Source organism: Alosa sapidissima, chromosome 10, assembly GCF_018492685.1.
Source record: "Alosa sapidissima isolate fAloSap1 chromosome 10, fAloSap1.pri, whole genome shotgun sequence".
Lineage (NCBI taxonomy): Eukaryota > Metazoa > Chordata > Actinopteri > Clupeiformes > Clupeidae > Alosa > Alosa sapidissima.
Window position 1 is genome coordinate 25,888,783 of NC_055966.1, and position 19,175 is coordinate 25,907,957.

Consider the following 19,175-nt stretch of genomic DNA (forward strand, 5'->3'; position numbering starts at 1 on the left):
CTGATTGGATGACCACACTCACCTCTCCCCCTGAAGGCAGTAGCCTGAGTGAGGAAACAATTCACACTGACTCAAACCAATCAGATGCTCCAGTCAGCCAAGCTTACAACTACTAATTAACTTCAACCAATCAGGAAAAGGAACACGCTCTCCAGCTCCTCTACCATCTCAAGCCAATCAGGAGTCACAATCTATCCCTATCCATTCAGGAGGCACTCAGTAACTCTTCTGTTAGTTACTCTCTATGGACCCTTTCAACAAGGTAAACACAAACAATGCTTGAACGTTCTATTTAGGCCCCAATCTACTTCCTCTGCATTAAGATAACATATGGAATGTTAAAAAGGAAGTGTTGTGGGGCCAACTATGATGCTGATAATGGAACTCTCCTGAAAGGGTCCATTGGCTTCCTATTCAAATCCCTCACTCTGTCTTGTAGGACACTTACTGGATCTGCACCTTGCTATCTTAATTCCATGATCCAGCTCTATTTTGCCTCTGGCCCACTGTGGTCCTCTGATGAGCTTCTGCTATGTCGGCCTTCCATTAACCCTTAAAGGTGTAGGTTTTTGAACATTCTAAGTTCCGCAACAATTGAAGGTTCTAAAATTCTATGTTGAATTCAATGAACCCAGATATTCTTTAGAATGTTAATTTCCCAACATTCCCGTCACACCGGTGTGACGGTACTCCTTTAAGGGTTAAAGGGGGACTATGCAGTTTTTTAGCTTAATTTACCTTAACATAACAGCTTCGGAATCATTGGAATGGTTATATGACTTTTTCCGGGATGAATGGTGGCCGTCTCGCTTCCCCTAGCGTCTGTGAAATTGCTTTACGGCACTACACACATACACGCCAGGCACCGGCTAGAACAAGGTAGTGGTGGAGTTTCTCAGACATTCATCATGGCAGAGCCAGCGAAAAAGGAGCAGGGAAAGAGGAAACAGCAGACTGACCGAGCGAGGAGTGTCGTAAAATATATACTCTGAAGCTGTAGCGGGAGCTCTGTAGAGAAAACTGTGAGCAAAAACCAAGAAAACAGCGAAGACATTGCCAAAACTGCATAGGGACCCTTTAACACTAAAAAGTCACAGTCAAGACTCTTTTCTTCTGTGATCCTTTGGTGGAATGATTGACCTACTTGGAATCTTCACAAAGCGTTTACTGACTAATTTATTTACCTTATATCTAACTAATTCTTGTGAGGTGCGTTCAAATTTGGCAAACAGTTCGTGGCGAACATGATTTCTCTGAACAGTTAAATTCAAAGGATTTGGTGTAAACATTCCAATGTAACAGTAACATTTTACCCAGCTCACATCCAGCTCCACTATATGTTTGCGGAGACTTACTAGACTGTTTGCTACTGTTTGCAAACGTTCACCAAATTTCAAGATAAACAGAAACCTGTTTGCAAACGTTCACCTATGTTTGCGAATTTGAATGTACCTGTGGCTTGTATATGTTTACATTTACATTTAGTCTATTACTAATATGTTTTTTTTATCATATAAGCTATATGAATTTACTTTAAACTGTTAATTGCCATATTAATGTAATGTTTATTGATGTTGCGTAACTTTGGACAGTACCACAAACATAAACACAGGCATACGTCTTCACAGCAATCAGCATTATGCAAAAACTTGCTTTACACACTACAGGCCATCAACATTGCAATATTGGTCTGGGTTCTAGCTGACCGTACCTGACGGGGTCAAGGGTCATATCATAGGAGCACTGCCTCTGAGGTAGGGCAGACTGGAGCAGAAGAGCCTGCTGGACCATCAGAGCGGCATCGAGGAGTCCAAAGCCATACCTGAGAAGGAGCGAGAGAGTGAGGGAGAGAGAGAGATGAGGGAGGAGAGAGAGATTGAGAAGAGAGAGAGAGAGGGGGATGGGTGTGAGAGTGATAGGAAGAGGAGGAGAAGGAAGAAAAAGAGAGAGAGAGAGAGAGAGAGAGAGAGAGATTGAACAATCGTGTGCTTAAAATGTAGCAAAACATGGAAGGATACCATATGCCTGCATACAAACACCCACAACTACAGTACTGTGCAAAATTGTTAGGCACTCAATTGTTGTTTAAGCAATGTTATGATGACCATATATGTTTATTTCTCATTGCCTTTTTTAGAATTTAACCAGAAGATAGATATAAAAAACAAAAGAAATGTGCATTTCTGGTTCAGGTTCTAGTCTTTTGCATCCATTCGATTGGTTGTTTTTGAAGTGTTATAATGACCAATCTCTCAAGGGGGAAGCTGAAGCCGGTTGGTACTGGTTCTGGCTCTGACACATTGGTATCAGAGGTGGGAAGGAGATGACGACACTTTGACAGATGGAAGATCTCATTGAAAAGCTACAGCTGGAAGAGTTCATTGCTCACCTAAAGTGGAAGGTGTGTGACCAAAGGTTTCTATTCAAAGAACCTTGATGAGGCAAGCTGACACTGTATTACCACCTGGGAATACAATGAAGAGGGTCACTGGAGATGTACAGTGCTTTTCAGGTGGCTCCTCCACTTTGCGTCCTGCCAAAATGATTTAGGGTGAGTCACGGTCAAGTCAGTAAGCTGATCTCCAGACGCCCATTGTAGCTGTATCTACCAGCAGCTTCTGGCAGGACAGGCATGCCCATCAGTGGCCTAGGTGGGGAACGACAGCTCCATCAAGAGCTTCCCCCTTGGGTGATTGGTCATTATAACACTGCTAAAACAACAAATCTAATGGTAACTTGAGACTGAAATTGGACTGGTATCAGAACAAAAACGGCCTACAAATGGCCTACAGTGTACATATTTCCTGTGTTTATCTGGTCATATTCTAATTAAGAAATGAGAAATAAACAATATGGTCCTTATAGCATTGTTGAAACAAAACATGTAAGGTACCTGAGACTTTTGCACAGTACTGTATATCAGAAGAGAGAGTGACAGAAGGAGAGAATGAAGGAGAGAGAGAGAGAGAGAGAGAGAGAGAGAGAGAGAGAGAGAGAGAGAGAGAGAGAGAGAGAGAGAGAGAGAGAGAGAGAGAGAGAGAGAGAGAGAGAGAGAGAGAGAGAGAGAGAGAGAGAGAGAGGTGGGGGTGGGAGGTAGGATTTTGAACAGATTGAGTCTAAGCACCAAGACTTTGGTACATCTGCTGGGACTTGTCAGCGGGCATATTCACATCTAGCTCCTATGCTCCTATGTGGGTGTTCTGTTAATCACCACCGTAACCAGGCTACTTACTACTAAAGGTATGTACATAGGTATGTATGAATATGTATGCATGTCTCTCTCTCTCTCTCCCTTTCTCTCTCTCTGTCTGTGTGTAAATGCCAACAGGGGGCGATCCAGTGGCCACGTTAATGGCTCGATATGAAGAGGCAACAAGTCAGGGTGTTGGTGTTGGTGGTGACACAATCACCTCCTATTATACCAGGCTGAAGAGTAGTGGTGGTGGGGGTGTCGCCGGCTCCTGGTAATTGCTCGGAGAATTGATTTTAAGCAATGTGCCGTCTCATAGACTGTAATCAAGTCCCATTATTCACTCTTAAGCAAAGCGTTGCCTGGAAAGGCAAACGCCTTGTGTGTGGCTTCCATGCTGTCTAAGAGGGCCTGCTTTCATAACAGCCCATCCCACCAGCTCTGCAGGCACCGCTGGGATGGAGCCCTAACGTCCTCCTCCACTACTCAGCCTGAACAAGGCCAATAACAAACTCTTAGTAATCAACACTAATGAGTTACTTCATTTGGAATGGAAAGGGTGGTGTGTGTGTGTGTGTGTGTGTGTGTGTGTGGAAGGGGTGCTGGTGGAGTAGTGTAGTTGGATAGGTGGAGTGATTATTTTTACACATTTCAACACTTGCAGCGCACAAATCACGCTGCCAAAGTCCCACAAATGTGTTGGGCAGAGAACAATAATGTGCGTGTATTGTAATCTTTTGTCTTTTCCACTCCTCTTTTCTCTTTCCTACCCTCTCCTCTTTTTCTCTTTTCTCCTTTCACATCCTGTCCACTCCTCTCTTTTCCTCTCCTCTTTTCTCTTTCCTACCCTCTCCTCTTTTTCTCTTTTCTCCTTTCACATCCTGTCCACTCCTCTCTTTTCCTCTCCTCTTTTCTCCTCTCCTCTCTTTTCCTCTCCTCTTTTCTCTTTCCTACCCTCTCCTCTTTTTCTCTTTCGTATCCTGTCCACTCCTCTCTTTTCCTCTCCTCTTTTTCTCTTTTCTCCTTTCGTCTCTCGCCCTCTCCTCTCCTTTCTTCTCTTCTCCTCTATCTCCTCTGCTCCCTGTCCACATCCATTTCAATACTAACGGCCAGCGCAAGGGCAGGGGACAATATTACTGGAACGATGTTGTTTTTGGCCAAGGGCAGGGGACAATATTACTGGAACGATGTTGTTTTTGGCTTGGCCATCATTTCCGTCACACACACACACACACACACACACACACACACACACACACCACCCTCCCTCACCCCTACCCTCCCCCCAACTCCCCAACCTCCAACCTCCTCTCCCCCGACAGTGACATAGAGTTTTACAGTGCATTGTGGAGCGGCTTGTAATAAAGCCGTGAGCGTTAGAGAGCAGACCTTGTCACCTCCATCCCGTTAGTGATTAAATATAGCACGGCGCTCACAGCCATCTCGCTAAGGCAGCTCGCCGGGCCATTAAAGCCACAGCTCCAGCAGATCGATACAGTTGGCCCCCTGCTCCACGGCAGTAAATCTGCATGACTATCTGATGGAGGGTGCGTGTGTGTGTGTGTGTGCGTGTGTGTGTGGAGGACACTGAATAAAATAAGATTGGTCTCTGCTTGCTTTGCAGATGATGAAAATAGTGTTTTATATGTCCCACCCTGATAGGGTACAGCACAACAACAAAAACCTCCTATCTTCCTCACTGTCATAGACTGTGTGTGTGTGTGTGTGTGTGTGTGTGTGTGTGTGTGTGTGTGTGTGTGTTTTCAACATCAGCAGATGGCACACACACACAAACACTTCTCCCCATGAACAGAGTGTGTAAAGTGTTTTTTGCTGCCGATCAATCAGCAAATTACAGAGAAATGGTGTGCCTTTGCGGAACGTGTGAGAAACAAATGATTGAAAAGCAAGTTAGGACTTTCACACAAGGACGAGAAGTAAACAAGTCACTTCAAAAAATACAAAACAGAAGCAGCAACTCGTGTTAATGATACTTGAAATGCATTATTTAATACATGGACTATCTCCACTTTCAAATATTTCCACAAATTTGTGTAGAAAGTTTAGAGAAATTGATTGCATTCACATGTTGAAATATTTGTTTGATACACATTGTGTATGATACACATACACAAACAGAATATCACAAAATAAAAGACTGGTGTGACAAAACAATCCAATACATCGCCATGGGAAATTAAAATTTGAGAGTAGAGTAGAGTGTAGTGTAGTGTAGAGTAATGTAGAGTAGAGTAGAGTGTAGTGTAGTGTAGTGTAGAGTAGAGCAGATCAGAATAGAGTAGAGTAGAGCAGAGCAGAGCAGAGCAGAGCGTAGTGTAGTGTAGTGTAGTGTAGAGTGTAGTGTAGAGTAGAGTGTAGAGTAGAATAGAGTAGAGTAGAGTAGAGTGTAGTGTAGTGTAGTGTAGTGTAGAGTAGAGTGTAGTGTAGTGTAGTGTAGTGTAGTGTAGAGTAGAGTAGAGTAAGGTAGAGTAGAGTAGAGTGTAGTGTAGAGTAGGGTAGAGTAGAGTAGAGTAGAGACTAGCTGATACTAGAGAGACTAGCTGCTGAGACTAGAGACCAACTGCCAAGGTCCAAAGCAGCAGCCACACTGACCAAAACAGAGGAATACACAGGCCAGCAGTGTACTACCCCCCCCCCCCCCCCCCGAACCACCCTCCTCCCACGTGGAGGCTCTGTCTTTCTGCATTCTCCAGTACACCCCCGACCACACACACCCCCGACCACCCCCCCCCCCCCCCCCCCCCGATCGCATTCTCAGAGCCCTTCTTTTCAAGACACCGCCTAAGCACTAAGACACAGGGAGGGAGAGAGGGAGAGAGAGAGAAAGAGAGAGAGAAAATGACTCACTCGCTCATTCACTCACTCTCCACAACCCTTTTTTTCTTTTTTTTTGTTTAGTGTGAGTTGGCTCCTCCTCCTCCTCCTCCTCTCCCCCTTCTCTCTTTTTCTCCCCCCCCCCCCTCCTCTCTCTCTCCATGTGCCTTTTTTTGTATCTGTCTGGGGACCCTTTCACTTTTTCTCCCCCCATGACCTCCCGGAGGCTGCATTCGGAGGCGCACTCTGCACCATCTGTCTCAGCGGGGGGCGTTCACACTTTCCACACCATCTCCAAGTGGACGGACGGATGGACACTCCATACCATGGCAGCCCGTTGGCGACTGCACCCTCGCCCGCAGGGTCATACCACATCTGAGGGAGCGAGGGCGTCACCGATGAACCAGCACACACACACACACACACATTTTAATGCTTTTATTTGGACCTTAACACAGGCGAAGATTCACAGATCCAAACATTGAAGGAAGTAAGTTACACACTTAGGCAGGTCTGATCAAACACAGAATGCATTGTGCTATTTTCCTTCTGAACTGCACGATTATGGGTAAACATGGCATCGTCGCTTCCAGATGGATAAACTACCTATTATTGCAAAAATGGAGCAATATTTTGCAAGTTTTTTTGCAATTGGCTTGCTTAGTCCACACAGTTGCAGTCGGCACATGTGCACATGCCCAAGACTCCCAAAAACAAGAATGATAATTTTGCAATGAAACCCCATATTTGTGATGTTGTCAGCAAGTGGCTGATATTTCAGCAGCTTGGAGTTAAACCAAGTGTCCATGTACAAATCAAAAGAACATCTTATTTCAACAAAAGTCACTTTCTTAGTATTGTAATCTATAATGGTGATATCTGGGGTATTTGGAATACAACCCCAAAACAGAAAAAGTTGGGACGTTGTGTAAAATGTGAATAAAAACACAATGTAATAATCTGCAAATCTCTTAAACTCATATTTAGTTGCAAAAATGACACAGACAACATATCAAATGTTGAAAATGACAAATTTGACTATTTCATGGAAAATATGTGAATATTTTGTGTTTGATACCAGCAACATGTTCAAGAAAAGTTGGGATGGGGGTAATAAAATGCTGGAAAAGTTGTGTAATGATAAAGAAAACAAAAGGAAGAATGTTTCACAACTAAGTTGGGTAACTGGGAACACGATTGGGTTTGAAAAAGAGAATCCCAGAGGGGCAGGGTCTCTTAGAAGTAAAGATGTACATGTAGGATCACTCTGAGTAAACCTGTGTGCACAAATGATGAAACAATGTCATTTTAATGCTTCTTACCAAGAAATTGTGACGTATTTAGGGAGTTCATCATCTACAGGACATAATATTATTAAAACATTAAGAGAATCCAGATAAATCTTTGCAAACAAGGGAAATAGCTGAAAAACAAATTGGATGGTCGTGGTCTTTTGGACCTCAGATGGCACTGCATCAACACCAGACCCGTTTCCAGACCTGTCATTGTATGGGCTCAGGAAAGCCTCTGATAACCATTGTCTATGTGCCCAGTTTGATACTCAATTCAAAAATTGCAGCCAAAATTGTAACAGCTAAAATTGTATTGAGACATGATACAGAAAATACCACCCTCTTATCTGGGCCTGAGCTTGTTTAAAATGGACTGAGGTAACGTGGAAAAAGGTCCTGTGGTTAGACCAATCAAAGTTTGCCATTCTTTTTGGAAATCATGGACTCACCTGCGCTAAAGAGGAGAGGGCCTATCCAAGTATCCAACCTATCCAACTTGTCTTAGTGCTCAGTTCGAAACCCAAAATCTATGACGGTGTGGAGGAGCATTAATGCCTACAGCATGGGCATCTTGCACATTTTGCAAAGCACAATCAATTCTGAATGATGTATACAGGTTAGGAGCAACATATACTGCCATCCAGTCAATGTCTTTTTCCAGGGACGACCTTGAATACTTCAGGTAAATAATGACAAAATTAATTCTGCACATATTTAAATAGTATTTCTCCATAGAGGAAGAGTCCAGGTGCTAAGATGGCTTGTCTGCAGTCCAAATTTGTCAAATTAGGTGCATAATGGAATGGAAAGTATGACTAAGAATACCCCATACAGTTGAGCAACTGAAATTCTATATCAGGGAGTAATGGGACAACATTTCATTCTCAAAACTGTAGCAAATGGTCTCCTCAGTTCCTAAACATTTACAAAATTGTGTTAAATGAAGAGGTGAAGCAGCACAGTGGTAAACATGCTCCCGTCCCAACTTTTTTTGAAACATGTTGCTGGCATCAAATTCAAAATTAACATACTTTCCATGAAATAGTCCACATTTTCATTTCCAACATTTGATATGTTGTCTATGTCCTTTTTGCTGCTAAATATGGGTTTACAAGACTTGTATATTATGACATTCTGTTTTTATTTGCATTTTACACAACGTCCCAACTTTTTCTGTTTTGGGGTTGTATTACAGAAAGTGATATTGTTGGTGTTTTCATCATTGAACCAGTCCATTTGTACAGTGTGGTGCTTGTATATTTTTGTCGTTCCCTCCTGTACTTTTTTGATGCTTTGTGACAAGTCCACCAGTCTATCATGCCTTGCTATGTAAAGTTCTTTATAAAAACTGCATCCATTCAGGACATGTGCAGTGGTCTCATTAACATAGTTAGTGGAGTGAAGAATGCAGTCTGGTTTGTAGTTGGATGGTACCACGTAGCCAGGTTTGATCTTGTTGGGAAGACTTGAAGGCGCGATTTGATGGTAAACGTGAGAATATCCTCGCCAAGAGTGGGGTTTGAAAATATGGTGTGGGACAGGGAGTGATTTGCAAATGGTAGAAGCGCCATACACACACACACACACTCAACCTGCCTCAAGAACCCGCCTCAAGAAGAAGTCAATGAGAGTGCCGTCACCCTCCGCCCCTCCCCCCCCCCCCCCCTCCGTTCGCAATGGTACGTCCTGTTAATTCCTTGATCGAGGTGCCTCTAAAGAAGCACTCAAGCCGCACTAAGCGGCTGCCGGAGAGTTAGGTCATTTTCCCAGGAGCGGCCAAGAGTGGCCATTGGCAGGGACCTCAAAGAGGGACACCATCTGTTTGCCCCCCCTCCCCCTCCCCCCCAAAGGCTCACTGACACCTGTGGCACCAACAACGCCTAATTAAGGCGAGAGGAATGCACAAGTGCCGCTGCCGTCTGATTGGCTAACCCCCCCCCACCCTTCCACTTCATCGCTTGTGCCACATCTGTGCAAAGTGCAGGTAGCTGCCACAAAGCCTGGTTCCAGTGGTCCCTTCCAAACACTTAGGACGCTTGATCAGACGTCAACCTCATATGCAGCTTCCAAATTCAACTCATATAATGATGTTTAAATGCAGAAAAAACAGATGATACCCATACTATTGAATGGATGAGTTCCTAAAAAGCATTTAATGATAAAATGCCTAAAAGAGTCTAAATAAGTAAGGGAACTATTCAGAGAGAAGTGTATGTCCATTAAAGTTCTCAAACATAAATCTTTCTTAATTTGAGATACAAGGATTATGTGTGTGTGTGTGTGTGAGAGAGTGTGTGTGAGTGTGTGTGAGTTTGTGTGTGTGTGTGTGTGTGTGTGTGTGTGTGTGTGTGTGTGTGTGTGGAAATGCACACGTAGTTGTACTTTGATTTTCAGGATTTGTTTTGTTTTAGGTTTTATTTAGTTTTAAAGGAACCGTATGTAAGAAAAATATTTCAATTAATCATAAAATGGCCCTGATATGTCACTAGACATTAAGAAATTATGTTCATTTCAAATACTTATATCACTGACAACAGTAGTCCAGCCAGGATATTGTCATTTAAAAAGTGAAGTTGCAGCCCTCAACTGTTGTTGATGTTGTGTTTTGTCATGTCATGTTGTGTTTTGGCCTGATGCGCCACCCTCTACCTGTCTACTAATCACAAAGTCAGTAGTGTTTCGCCATCCGCGTTGGCAACCTCGAGTCAGGGGGGAGGGGGAGGGGATACACCACTCTTCAGTATTTTGAAAGTGATTGCAGTACCAGTTTTAGCCACAATCTTACATATGGTTCCTTTAACATTAGTTTTATTGTTTTCAGGAAGGGTAGAAAAAATAGGATAAAAAATACAACAGCAGCAACCACAATGAGAATTGAGGAGGGAAAATAAAATAAAGCTGATTTTAGCCAGCAATTCCCTTTAATTTTAGCTTTGTATTGCATTGTTTACTGTGGTTCTTATTTAGCTTTTGTGTTTAAACTGTCATTTTTATTCTTATTCAATTCAATGAATTGCTTTTTTCTCAATTTTTTTACATTTCAGTTTTTGCTAACTGTAACAACCTTGGCGTGTGTGTGTGTGTGTGTGTGTGTGTGTGTGTGTGTGTGTGTATGGCTGAGATTGTGTCTATGGTCCCTATTTTCCGACCTGGCGCATGGTGAAAAACGGGTTATTATCCCAGTGCAAAGTTCATTCTTATCTTGCACATCTCTTCTTTTGAGCAATGCGTCAAGGGGTGTGGCAATTAACGACCTAAAGAGGGGTCTGATGCGTTGTCTAAAAATCGCTACCGTACACTACCTACAATGCATGCCTACGTCACTGACCAAGAGAAACCTTGAGAAGTCCATGGCGAGTTGTTTATAAGTTATTTTATGGGCGCATTATCAACAGTGATATGGGCGGGTGCACAACACACCATGCTTCTTCATCCACAAACGTGCATATCCATTTAAAACATTACAAATTACACGATTACAATGCGGAAACATAATTAGAATAAAGATATTACAAAATACATCTCACAATGAGTAGTTACTCCCCATCATTTGCATATTGGTAATGATGGAGAGGGCAAATATGAAGCATAGCTGAAGACGCACTGTCACAACTCCTCTGCAGAATAAATGTTTTTTATTCAGTCATTCGAACATTATCAGGGAAAGTGTTGCTTTTTTCAGGCTATGTTTTCGATGGTAACCTATTTTCAGTCAATAGTGAAAGTAACTGTGTATAACTGTTTTGTCGTGACTATGAGACCACGGTGAAGTTAGTTTCACTTTGCCAATGAGTTCAATTAATAGACAAGTGCAAATGCTAGGTTTTAGTAAAGCATGGTTTAGTGGAATAACTGTTCCATATGGTCTCGCGTGCAAGCAGATTCCTTCAAATGCGCCACTGACTATCAAAATACCAATGCATTGTTTGAAGTTGCGCTGTGCGTTGTTAAAGGGACCATGACATGTCATTTATTGATTTAATGATGTTATGCCCAAAACACACCCATGTCTGATTAAGAAACATAAGGCCTACCTTCTTGCGCCATGCGCTGGATGTTTCAGAACGTTTCATTAAACTATGCGTTTTAGACTGTCATGATAGGGCCCTAAGTGTGTCTGTGTGTGTGTGTGTGTGTGTGTCTGTGTCTGAATGTGTGTGGGTGGTTGATGATTGAGGTGAATAACAACAGTGCTTTCTGTCTGTTACTCCATCCCTCCATCCTCAACCCCGAAAAAAACCCCATCCAATCTTATCCTATCCTGTCCATGGTTATTGCTTCATATCTGATGCTGTTAGTGGTTGATGAGGCTGACTTGTACCAGAGCTTTAGCAAATACAAAACTACCAGATTCAACAGGTGGTGGCACCAATATTCTCTCTGATCAAAGAAACAGAGACCCTGAAACCATTAGGGATATTCCATACTTTGATATGGAGGCAGAGGTAGGATGTTGTTTTCAAAACATCACTAATTAGAGACAATTAAGTAATTAAGACATAATCTTAATTAAAAACATTAAAGGCAAGGTCTTAATTAAAACACATACACTGGGACCATCTAGGCTTCGGCACGTCTGCCTTTGTTGGTTTTTTTCCTAAATGTAAAACGCAAGGCAAAAGGCGACGGATGAATTCAACATGACTCAAATATTTATCTTTTCACCAAGGGCTCGAAAACCTGCTCGTGTTTGGGTTATCGGGATATACTAGCACTTATCGGGCTAATAGCACTTAAAACCACCTAGTCTCCCCAGGACCCTTGATACAGAGGGGGATCACTGCTAATTGCCAAATCGCCATCAGACTTCTAACAGTGCCGTGGAAACATAAGTAGTGCTAAAAACATCCCCAAAATGTCAAAGCACATTAGACAGCGCAGAGTTTAACTCCCCATCTCCCAAAAAAAGGAAAAAAGAAAAGCAAAAAGCTTAATGAAAAAGCGTCTGAGGTGGAAATGACAGGTTTGGCATGGACAGTGATTATACTGTGCTGACGCTTGCTCACACCTCAGCAGCAGGCGTGAGGACGAGCAGGAGGACTAGGCTGGAAATGGCTCTCCATTAGAGTGGCTGTCACTCACCGTCTGTGTCTGTATATTAGCCGCAGGTTCACGCCAGAGAGAGAGATAAAAGATCTTCACAGTTGATAGTCTTTGTGTTACCATGTCTGAAAAGTGTATTATTTCCTCTCTCTCTCTATTCTCTCATTCTCTCCATTTCATCCCTCTCTCTCTCTCTCTCTCTTTGTGGGTTTGATTTTGTTCTAGGAGGTTGAATATTATTTCACAGCCTCAGAGGGATTATTTTTTGTTTTGCTTTTTCTTTTTCTGTTGGGGGGGGTTGTTGGGGGGTAGACCTACTTGTTTGCTCTTTGAATGTGATCAGCTTCACAAATAACTGTTAAAACACACACACACACACACCCACACATATCAATGATGACAAAAAAACCTAGAAGGGTGTTTTTGACAGAAAATAGTATGAACCATGTTTTCCTTGGCACGAGTCCAAGCAGCCTTGTTGTTGTCGCTGTGTTTCCCACCATGTAATCAGTATTCTTTGTGGAGAGCTGCCTTTAATTCGGCACACGCGACGCAACGTCCACCAGGATGGCAACTTGCCACAGTGCCTCAATCACTGGCCCATGATCACGTCGATTCAAACGCACAGATAATGTCAAGGGCAAGCTACAGCTACCCCCCAATAACACAATGAAAACAACAACAACGACAACGACAACAAAACAACAACAACAACAACACCACAGGCTTCAAAAGGCTATAATGGATTTAATTTGATGAGGCAAAAATGATCTCTCCATTGTAATCCATAGCTACAGCTTACAATCAATTTTTCTCCTACATGATGTTTTTTTTGTTGCATAGAGACAGTTATTCCCGAGATTGTAGGACTCAGATGTTTGGCCACAACCTAAATTAGCCACAACCTCTGGGTGATATCGGTCGTGCGGGTTAATAACTGCATTTGATTGGGCTCCGTGACTTCCTCCTCTGTTCCAGAGCTCCACTCCCGCTTTAGTCAGTGCTACTTGTTATTCCCTCTCGCCTGCATGGCGCCGGTCACTGTTATTGGGTCATCTCTCAGAGCATCAATGCATTATTACTGAGCACAACTCTAGGGCGCCCATACATCGCCCATTCTGTGTCAGTTAATTGTGTGGTAACAATTAACTGGAGATGCAGGGGGAAAAAACAGAGGGAACTTTATTTATGAATTTCTTGGATTTCTTTATCCCCCTAGCAAAACATCAAAATTGCTACTTAGCATGAATTATACATTAGTGGAGGCTGGGAATGCACTCCCTCTTGCTCCCCTCTCCCTCTCTCTCTCTATCCCTCTTTCTCTCTCTCCTATTCCCTCTCTTTCTCTCTCTCTTTCCCGAACTGACTCGCTCCACTTGTTCTTCATCCCCTGCGGGCAGAAGGAGGTGGTGAGGCGTCCACGCATTTGTGCGTCTACCCCCCCCCCCCCCCCCCATGCACCCCACTTCATCTATCTAACACACACACACACACACACACACACAGACACACACTCCCCCTCCTGCTGGGTGGCCCCGCCTCTGCAGGAAGTGCTGCGCTCTGCTTCCCCTGTCCCTCTGGCGATGTGGGGTGTCACACAGACGCAGTCAGCCAGTCCACTTTGTCCTGCCGTCTGTCACTCAAACACACAAACACACACGCACGCGCACACACACACACACACGTCTGCCTCTAACTCCTTTCCCCTCCCTTCACAGCAGACTGGGGAGTTGAGGAACAGAAGATTGCCCAGATAACTGCCCCTCTGTTTACCCAACACCAGCCCACTCAACATAAACAACCAATCACAAGGCAGGGTCAAAGGTCAGGGTCACATGACCACAGCTGCTGCCTCATATTCAGCGTCTCATTAGGGCCCATTGAGCTTGATTAGGGATCATTAGGGTGGACCCTCTCTCTGTCCTCTCCCCTGTTCACGTGCTCACACTGGGAAAATGTCTCCCTGCCTTACAGGCTGTGGCAGCTCCAGCAGAGTCCAGTATGAACAGTAAGGACAGACACTTCTCACAATCTATTGAGATGGACACACACGGACACACACACACACACAAACACACACAAAAAAAAACATGTGTACACAAACAAACACACACACATACGCACACACATATATCAATGTATATAAATCAGTATTGTATAGATCATGATACACACAGACACACACACACACACACACAAATACATATATATTGTATTATAACATATCACAATACAAAGATACATTGATACGCACACTGATACACACACTGATAAATAAACACCAGCACACACACACACACACATATCTGCACTCACACACATACAAGGACAGATCTTCATTCGTGTTTCAAATCCTGCGACTGCAAGTGGATCTAAAACAATAAACGGATCCATATCAGTGCAACCGGCTGACTCTTGTGAAATACATTATCATCGAGCTTTCCCCTGGAGGGAGCAGAGCGATAGATACCGCCGCCGCTCGGAGCGGGAAGGAGCGCGAGAGCGAGCGAGGGAGCGAGGGGCCACCGACTGTGCAACTGAGCCCTATCTTTAATTAGCTCCAGTCTAACACAATCCACACAAGCCCCCTCACCAGTGAGCACGCTCAGAGTAATTGGCTGGGAAAAAAAAGGGGGGTATTTCTTTAATTAATTTATCTGCCGCGAGAGGGACCAGGGGGGGGGGGGGGGGGGGGGGTACAGCCTCCAGGCCCCTTTTACAGCCCCAGCAGGACGGCTCGCTCCTCTCGCCTCGTGCACTCGCGGGTCTTTCAGGGGGCGATATATGGCCCCGAGTCGGAGAGAGAGAGAGAGAAAGGAAGGGAGGGAAAGTTACGAGATTGAATTAAATACCTGCAGATATGCTCCCTCTCTCACGCACACACACAAACATATGTGCACACAACGTTTACAGGGACAGAAAGAGATACACACACATGTGTATACATAAACACTTACGGGTGCAAACATATATGCTTACCATTACACACACACACACACACACACACACAAACATACATACAATCACGCATACATATACACATGCACATACATACTAAATATGTATGCTGATCACATGCATAAAGACCTACTGTATAGAATGGTAGCATGCATTTATTAAAAACAAGTTAGCAGTGGTCTAAGAACAGAGATGACAAGCTGCCTCTACTCCTTTATCCATTTCAAAGTGCCCTCTTTTTTACTTTCATCTCATATGAACACAATTTTGTGTAAATGAATTTGCCCCCAGAGTATATGCACCCACCTACACACACAACTACACTTTCTCAGCGCAAGGCTGAGTCCACCAACTGCTTTGTTTATGTGTTGTAGGTGTAGGTACATATGTAGGTACATTGTGTGTGTGAGTGTGTGTGTGTGTGTGTGTGTGTGTGTGTGTGTGTGTGTGTGTGTGTGTGTGTGTGTGTTGTGTGTGTGAGAGAGACAGAGAGAGAGAGAGAGAGAGAGAGAGAGAGAGAGAGAGAGAGAAAACATCTTCACAGTCTTTCAGGAGCTAAGCTTCCAAACATCTGATCTGGAGATGGGCTACACAACCACAACAAGTGTTGCCTGCCAAGCACGCCAAGCAAGTGATTCAAAGGCATTATAGGTGCTATGCATTCTCAATCATACACACAGCTTTATCTTGTTCAAATTTTCAGCATGTACATATTCTATACATGTAAATGAAGTGGCTAGATGTCTAAATGACATGTGTAGATTAATAGGCCTACCACTATGTGTCTCCATACTGGTTGTCGGATGTTAAACAGGTATGCGGCTCAGAACACAAAAAGACCTGTGAATCATATAACAATATTAAGCATTCGGCAAGGGCTAATAGAAAGCAAATTAAATCCAAATGTGGAGATGCACAGTAGAGGCATGCCCTAAGTTTTGCAGTATGACCCAAAGGAGATGCTCACGACCTGAATATAATATACCTCATTAGCAGGCCTCATGCTAATTAGCACGATACGCAAATCACAAGCCCTGTTTAGCAAGAACAACACACTCTCCTTGTTATAGTTAGTAAACAATAGCATTATAAAAGCACCTCAAAGGACCCCAGTTTGACACTTTACAGTGCGGATATACATCAAATTAGCAGATGAAAGCAGAGCGGAGGGAGAGAGAGAGAGAGGAGAGAGAGAGAGAGAGAGAGAGAGAGAGAGAGAGAAAACAAGAAAAAAGCAACAAGGGAGGAGAGTAGCTAAATGCCCTCAACAAACAGCAGATAGACGTGTACAAGAGAGTGCGGTCCAAGAATCGGCCAGTGTCGCCGTGCCAACCGTAAACGCGATGACTAACCTCTGGATACATCAGATATACAGCTTGATGAGTACAGCTGGCAGGTCTGCCACTGCTCCCTGTTTGCATCAGTTGCCTTGTGTTTGTGTGTGTGTCTATGTGTGCGTGTGTATATCTATGTGTGTGTGGTGTGTGTGTGTGTGTGTGTGTGTGTGTGTGTGGTGCGCGAGGTGTGTCTGCGTGTGTGCATGTGTGTGTGTCCTGGTGCGTGTGTGTTTGTGTTGTGTGTCTTTGTGCGTGTGTGTGTGTTTGTGTGTGTTTGTGTGTGTGTGTGTGTGTGTGTGTGTGTGTGTGTGTGTGTGTGTGCGTGCCTGTGTGTCTGTGTGTGTGTGTGTGTGTGTGTGTGTGTGTGTGTGTGTGTGTGTGTGCTTGAATCAGTTCTGGGCCTTGACACAGGAGACAGATAGATAGATGTGTGGCACATGGGTGTTGAGAGCTGCCTCTGATCATCTCCGTGATAAAGCACTCACTGGACGACCCCTGACCTCCAGGCCATGATTGACAGACGTGAGCTCCCCGGCAGGTTGTGGCAGGTTGCGTGCCGAGGCTCTCGGAGGAGTTTCAGAGGAGGCCGCGCGTGTCTTTAATCCCGACTCTCCTGTCTGGCAGAACACACACAGCACGCACGCACGAACACACACACACAGCAAACCCTCAAACCCAGAGACCGCGTCTCAGGTTCCCCATTCCGGCTCCAGCTGCCACCCCCGACTGCCTGCCTGCTTCCAAACCCTGTGCAGCTGCTCCCGTTCAGTCTCCATCTTGGCTCCGAGTCAAGCTCCGCGCACTCCGCTGTCTGGCTCTGAGCCTCCATTGTGGCTCCGGTCCAGCCCTGTGGCCGGCTCAGTTTCAGGGGTGCTGGGCTGCTGGCAGAGGCCCATGACGGATCTTCATGCTCACAGCGGAGCCCTTTGTTTGGGGGCAGTGCGTCCCCGCGTTGAGTCTGCCGCCCCCCCCCTTACCCCCCCCCCCCCCTCCACACACCCCCCCCTGGTAATTAAAACACCCTCAGTGCCTCGCCGGCGAGCAAATTGGTTGCGGAGCTTCCGATTCGGGCAAAAGACAAATGACTGTGGGCAGCGCAAACTTGAGCAGGACTGATGGCGTCCCGACTGGGCCTGACCCAACAAAGGTTAAAGACATGTTCGCTTAGAAGGCAATCAATTACCAAAGGCCGCCTGGCGATTTTAAATAAGCCTGTGTGTACCCCCCCCCCCCCCCCCCCCCCAATACCAACCCCCCTCCTGTCGATACAACAGCTCTGAGAATAGAGGCCAAACAGACAAATATGTTTCAGTGAAATTCAGCTGTGTGTTTACGTGTCCCATAGCATGGGGGTGTTCGCATTATCCCCTCTTTTCTTCCCCTCTCTCCCTCTCTCTCTCTCTTTCTCTCACACACAACACATACACACATACACACACACACACACACATTCTCTTTTTTTCTGCTGGGTTTATCCCCATCCCCATCTCCCTGGACCCTTCAGCTGTTCCGAGGCGTTAGTAATTACCATTTCATTAAGAATGACAGTTTCAGGGCTGAAGCACCATTTCATCAGCAGCCTTGTGGGAGATGCGCTTGCCAAACTCCGCGCGTGAATGGCAATTATCTCTCTATGTCTGCAATTCACCATTTTGTACTTAGCAGGCAGACAGCAGTTATGAAATCTGAGGGGAGACGGACAGAAATGTTTCTTGGATACGGGCTGAGTAGAATCACTGCCCGATTAGTATGTTTGCAATGAGTGGACAAGCATCACGCTGAGGGGCCGTGAGGTAGGTAGACCATTCAAAGAAACAGGACAGAAACGAGAGACTTTTTCGTCTCTGTGGTCTAACACAGACAGACGGAGACAGTGAGGCGGTGCCAAATCTCCTCCATTAGGTTCTCATCTTCTTGACATGAACACACAAACGTATTGGCGTTGAGCATGTGTTTGTTGTTTGTTGTTTGTGGCTGGCCTGTGTTCCTGGAACGGGAGTGCAAACAAGTATAATGTATATAAGTATAAGTTATATTACTCTTTTGATCCCTTGAGGGAAATTTGCATTTATCCCAATCTGTGAATTAGTGAAACACACTCAGCACACAGTGAACACACAGTGAGGTGAAGCACACACTAATCCCGGCGCAGTGAGCTGCCTGCTACAACAGCGGTGCTCGGTGAGCAGTGAGGGGTTAGGTGCCTTGCTCAAGGGCACTACAGCCGTTCCCACTGGTCGGAGGCTCGAACCGGCAACCCTCCGGTTACAGATCCGGAGTGCTAACCAGTGGGCCACAGCTGCCCCCTCACTATGCACGTCAATGTATGCACGGGGCAGGACATATGCACATATGCAGCGCGTCTTTCAAAGGAACACAAACCTAAATAAGGCTGGCATGAGTCCAACTGGTTTTGCTTACAGTATAAGGGAAGCTGAATGGGTCAACAGTGTAGGAATTAAGGAAGTGGATGTTTTCTCTCTCTCTGTATGTATGTACTGTATGTATGTATGTGTGTGT

The 19,175-nt window shown here is 44.7% G+C and overlaps 1 protein-coding gene across 1 annotated transcript in view; it reads right to left on the bottom strand.

Moving 5' to 3' along the window:
• LOC121721126 (neuroendocrine convertase 1-like) overlaps window positions 1–19,175 on the bottom strand; it is a 178,598-nt gene that overhangs the window by 19,105 nt on the left and 140,318 nt on the right. The window contains exons 14-15 of the mRNA XM_042107772.1: window positions 1,712–1,822; window positions 1–44 (exon numbers count right to left, since the gene is read on the bottom strand). The exon at window positions 1–44 is cut by the window's left edge and continues 50 nt beyond it. Coding sequence (XP_041963706.1) covers window positions 1–44; window positions 1,712–1,822 — 155 coding nt within the window. The remainder of the gene's footprint in view (window positions 45–1,711; window positions 1,823–19,175) is intronic.